We start from the raw sequence: 5,615 nt of genomic DNA, 5'->3' as shown, positions 1-5,615 counted from the left end.
AGAACTTTATTTATGGAAAATACTATTTAACCCACCATTTTATACCACTTTTTTAAACCCACCTTATGTGGCAGCATTTAATTCGTCCAATTTTCCTTTAAAAGTGTATATCTCAAAAAACAACTTTAAATGCATCCACTATTTGATTGTCACGTCAGGTGCGTTAAATAATATAATATAATTCTTTAGTTAGTTCACTTTCTTCAATAAAACAAATGTTATCATTGATTATAAATTTTGGTGAAAGATCTTAATGTACGATTTAAAATATTACATTATAAAACCATCCATTCATTATAATAAGTAATAAATTTACTATAAACGTGGTGAAATCAAAATCGAAATAATTATCCATATATAACTGTTTCCCTTTCCAGAAAACGCGGCGGAATTGAAACGGGATATATAATAGTGATGATTTCTTATATTTTCCTTACCCGTCTTATTAATCTTTATAATTAGCATATGTATTGCTTTTTTAAAATATTGTTTTTATGGTAAATTTTATTAATTTTTTTTTTAAAATTAAACTTTAAAATACATATAATAAATTTAATTGATTATATTATATACAATCTAATGGTAGATTGAAATTTTCATGTCCTTCTTCTATTATATTTAAAAAAAGTTATATCACAAAACATATCAATGGCTAATTGAAAAAATCACAGTACATCAAAACTTTCTAAACATGCATGAATATAAAATTGTCAACATTTTCCACAGAAAAGTTAAAAAGAAATTATACATATATCAAAAAAAAAAAATGGTGAAAAGTGGTGAGTTTTTGGCAGATTCGGTTAAAACCGAATTTAACCGATCAACTTCAAAAGTTGAACCGACCAAATAATTTTTTTTAACAGAAACCAAATTGGCCAATTTCTATAAATCGAACAAACTGAGGTTGATAATTTGCCCGGTTTGGTTAAAACTAAAAAAAAATGATTTTTCAGCCAGTTTTGTTAGTTTGGATAATTCAAATCTCAATCCAAACAGATAACCAAAATCAAAATGTTTAAATCTCGAAATTTAAAAACCGACTAAATCCATATTTCTCACCAAACCGAACAGACCGTAAGCCACCAATTCAATCGGTTTCAACCGGTTAAATCGGTCGGTCGAATATTTCATCCACGCACCCCTCACAGTTAACGCGAATATCGGCCTAAAACAGTTCCAAAAACGGCGACGTATACTATTGCCGAATCAGAGTTACCACGTATACAACACTGTCAATGGTCGTTTTAAGACACCACCACTCCTTTGTACAGACAATATTCACTCACTCAACAAAATCTTGTACTAATTTTCTTTACCAATTTTATTTTTTTTTGGTCAATTTTTTTTCTCTCACAATTTTTTTTTTCATTTCTTTGCAAATACAATACAATACTGGTCCCTGTCTCTCAGTATTATTATTGCCTTTAGCCCTAAAAAGAGGCCACTCATATCCTCTTCATAAACCCACCTCTGCTACTCCCAGTACTCTTTTCAATCAGAGATTAAATTTTTGTTTCTTTTGCAGTTTCCCCATATAAAAAATTGATACTAAAAATTTTAACTTTGTTATTAATGGCACTAAATTTTGACTGTGCTGTTTCAAGTTTGTTATGTGCAGAGGATGATGTTAGTATTTTTAGTGCATATGATGATTGTAATGAGTTTGAGGATTTTACTGATAATAATAAGCAAGATGGAGGGTTTGATGAGGGTTTGTTAATGGGGATTCCAATTCAGAGTGATGAGTGTTTGAATCTGATGGTTGAGAAAGAGTGTCAATATTTGCCTAATCTGGATTATTTGAAGAAATTTAGAAGAGGGGATTTGGATTTGGGGGCTAGAAAAGAGGCTGTTGATTGGATTGAAAAGGTGGGGTTTTGGTTTTGATTTGTGTTTTTTAGATGTTTTTAATCTCATAACTTGAATGTTTTGTTAGTTTTTGGTGAATATTTGGTGTTTATTTGGTTTTTAGAATGAAATCTAGGTGCCATTAGTACTATAGAGTATGGATTGTTGCTTAGATGTTAAATCAAACCTTGCTTGATTAGTATATGATCCGTGTTTCGTTGTTTGTTTATGTGTTTTTGCGATTTGGCTGCTGCTTATCGTTGTTTGGGTGATATTGTGCAAGCTAATGGATCGACGCTTTGGATTGAATCTGTGTATCAATTTGGAAAGTTAATTTCTTTATTTTGTAATGAAGATTGTTCTTTTTTTCTTTTCATAATGCACATAAGATGTTTGTAGATTGATACATTTTGGAATTATTGGGATGTGGTGTGAAAAGATTGACTAAAAATATGATTGCATACTTGCGAGGTCAAGTTGAGTAGGAGAACGAGCATGCCCTGAACTATGATCAATGAGGAAACTTTTTCTCCAGCGCGATTACTCTAAGTTATTGAGAGTTGTATGATTTGTGAGAAGCCTAGAACAGCGATTTTTGAGTTTCTTTGCAGACTATAGTTTCACGGTTTCTATGCAATTTGGATTCGACTTGATATGTTGTTTGTAACAATCATAAACTGTTCCTAGGATTGCCTTTTGCAAATGCAAATTAGTCCCTTTTAATACAATTTTCACTTGATCAGTCTCATATGCATATTTTGTCTCACGCATAATACTATTTGTTCTTTTCTATTGAACTCTTTTGCATTTCCTTTATGTTCAGATAGTGTTCAGTAATGCTAATGCCTTTGTTGGCTCGACAGGCTCATTCCCATTTTGGCTTTGGACCACTTTGTGCTTATTTATCAATAAGTTACCTGGATAGATTTCTCGCTGCGTATGAATTACCGGTAAGTTATAAATCATACAAACACACCCTTTCACTTTGATCATGTTCTTGCATAGCTCAAATGATTCTTTTGATTGCATTTTGCAGATGGGTAAAGCTTGGATGATGCAGTTATTAGCAGTAGCATGTTTATCCATTGCAGCCAAAATGGAAGAGACTTACGTTCCGTTTTCTGTAGATTTACAGGTGAAGATCCATCAGCATTGTATAGTTTTTGCATTGAATTTTTACCATTGAACAAATCATTACATTTCTTGATCTTTAACAGGTGGCGGAATCAAAATTTGTATTTGAAGCAAGAACTATACAAAGAATGGAGCTTCTTGTATTAAGCACATTAAGTTGGAGAATGCAAGCAATTACACCTTTCTCATTCATAGACCATTTTCTTAAGAAGATCAATAATGATGAAACTCCAACTAAATCCTTAATCTTGCAATCAATGCAGCTCATATTAAGCACAAATAAAGGTCTGTTTATTTATCTTTATCATAATCACATTGTGGCATTATTCTAGTTACAATAACTTATCTTTGGAGTTGTAACAGTAATAGAGATATTGGTGGGTATTGAATGCAGGGATTGACTTGTTGGAATTTAGGCCTTCAGAGATTGCAGCAGCAGTGGCCATTGCTGTTGTGGGGGGAAACAAAACAGTGGATGCTGACCAAGCAATTTCTGTTCTAGCTCAACATGTACAAAAGGTAAAATTTGTAACTTACCGGTCCAGAACTAGGGGTGTAACATAGTCGAGTCAAAAGACTACTAAGCTCGATGTGTCAACTCTAAAATCTAAAGCAAACTTGATCGAGTTTCTTTTTTGGAGCTCGAACTCGTTAAAATATTTGAGTTTCGAGCTTGACTCGACTCGATTATCATTTAAATATATAAAAATAATGGTGTTATTGTAAATTTATATAGTAAAGCTCGATTAGGCTCGTGAGCTTATCAAGCCGAGTATTTCGAAGCTCGAACTAGACTCGGTAATTACCTCGAGTATGAACTCGACTCGGTAATTACCTCGATTTCGAGTACTTTTCTGAGTCAATCCTGAGTAGCTTGCAAGTTGGCTTGACTCGATACACCCCAATCCAGAACCTAAAATCTCAAAACCATCAATCAAGTGTATTTTCATATAATCAGCCAATAATGAATGATTTTTCATTAGAAATCTCTTTTTTTTTCAGGAAAGAGTGATGAAATGCAGTCAACTAATTCAAGTTGGTGAGCCTATAAAGAATGGAAATGTTACAGTCAAATCTTCTCCTCAAAGTCCAATTGGTGTTCTTGATGCTGCATGCTTGAGCTACACAAGTGATGAATCAAGTGGTGGATCATGTGCAAATTCTTCACAAATTACTCATAATGCCAAAAGAAGGAAGTTAAATAGACCATGGGAAGTTTAGTACATGAAATTTTACAACACAGAACCATATTATAAAAAATAAAAAAATTGAAGCTTTTATAAAAGTACTGCCAAAAAAAGTACATGGCAAATGAAGGCAGAAAGAGAAAAAAATGAGGGAAACAGGAATGAAGGATGTATTTGAGAAATTAATAAGTTGGAGGAGTGAATCCAGACAAAAAGGAAAATTGGAGGAGTCAGAATGGTGGTGGAGGGGAAATGGAATTTCATGCACTTGCCATGAATATAATGGACAAAGCTGTTAAATTTATACTATTTAAGTTCTTAACAGCTACAGATTCAGTAATAGAGAAAAGGAAAAAAATATTTGCTACAATTTTAAATTTTTGGCGTGAGATACAATTTGTTTCTAGGGTTTTGAACATTTTCTTTGGGCAAAACCCATAGGAAGGCCCTTGTACTATACCACTTTTATTCAGGGAGCCCCTACTCCAAACTTATTCACATTCAGATCCTCATACTTGCCAAATTCCGATTATAATACCCTTACTTGGACGGAATTCAGCAAGTGAGCCTCACACACGTTATGTGAGAGTGTAAAAAAAAGATTGTCTGGTTTTTTTAACTTTTAACCCCAATAATTAATGAATAAAATACACATAAAATATAAGGACCTTTAGATAAATTTTTCCTTTTCTTCTCCACTTCATTTTCTACAATATAAAATTTCTGGAGAACACAACAAATTCAGCCTTAATATACATGTGTGATAAAAGAAACTGAAGAAAAATTTACTCCATTGTAAATATTGATCATAATCAAAAACTGTGAAAAAAAAAGAGATCATTTATCGTAAAACAAATTGAAAACATGCGAAGAAAGTAGAAGGATAAGCATAAACTCAACAAATAAAAGAGAAAGAACCACAACCAGAATAACAACAAGAGCTCCTCTTCCTTGAAGAAGATTCATGATAATTAAAATTAAAAAAAAAACTCAAAAACCCAAATTTCAAACTTGTAAAATTTAACCAATTTCTGGGTTAAGTACATGAATCAGCAAAAATTGAACAATCCAATAAAAAATAACAATACCCAGACGGATGAATTGAAATTGGAAGTTAAAAAATCATGGATTCAATAGTATAGAAAAGAATTAACTTTGAAGGTTTTATTAGGAAGGAGAATCCCAAAGTTGGTTTTGTTTTTGAAACAAGGAAATATTAAAATCTCAAAATGTTAGTTAAATTAATTACTTTTCTGGGTATTTGAATGCCAAAATCACCGTAGAAATTAAATTTATCAATTTTGAATCCTTTTTATTTTGTCTTGAGGTGGTGTTTTAAATTCCAGTATGGTGGCTTCATATTACACTTGCTATGTCTCATACATTATTTTGTACATCTTAGATCTACTAATCGGTATAGAAAAAAAAACCCAGACGAAAGAAGAA

General features: G+C 32.0%; 1 protein-coding gene across 1 annotated transcript; it reads left to right on the top strand.

The window, feature by feature from the left end:
* The first annotated feature begins 1,345 nt into the window (after positions 1-1,345).
* On the top strand, positions 1,346-4,546 carry LOC126670427 (cyclin-D4-1-like). The gene is made up of 6 exons (XM_050364150.2): positions 1,346-1,869; positions 2,712-2,798; positions 2,885-2,983; positions 3,066-3,267; positions 3,377-3,501; positions 3,985-4,546. The coding sequence occupies exons 1-6, from the start codon at positions 1,573-1,575 to the stop codon at positions 4,201-4,203; spliced, it is 1,029 nt and encodes a 342-aa protein (XP_050220107.1). The 5' UTR covers positions 1,346-1,572; the 3' UTR covers positions 4,204-4,546.
* The last annotated feature ends 1,069 nt before the right edge of the window (positions 4,547-5,615 follow it).

The sequence above is a fragment of the Mercurialis annua genome, linkage group LG2 (assembly GCF_937616625.2).
Source record: "Mercurialis annua linkage group LG2, ddMerAnnu1.2, whole genome shotgun sequence".
In the NCBI taxonomy this organism is placed as follows: domain Eukaryota; kingdom Viridiplantae; phylum Streptophyta; class Magnoliopsida; order Malpighiales; family Euphorbiaceae; genus Mercurialis; species Mercurialis annua.
The sequence above is the reverse complement of the archived record's forward strand: the minus strand, read 5'-3'. Positions and strand labels throughout refer to the sequence as shown.

Excerpts from the sequence above, each read along its gene's own strand:
- LOC126670427 (XM_050364150.2), top strand. The coding sequence starts at position 1,573 with ATGGCACTAAATTTTGACTGTGCTGTTTCAAGTTTGTTATGTGCAGAG. Across the intron at positions 3,268-3,376 it reads CATATTAAGCACAAATAAAG|GGATTGACTTGTTGGAATTT; the intron begins GTCTGTTTATTT and ends TATTGAATGCAG. Across the intron at positions 3,502-3,984 it reads TAGCTCAACATGTACAAAAG|GAAAGAGTGATGAAATGCAG; the intron begins GTAAAATTTGTA and ends TTTTTTTTTCAG.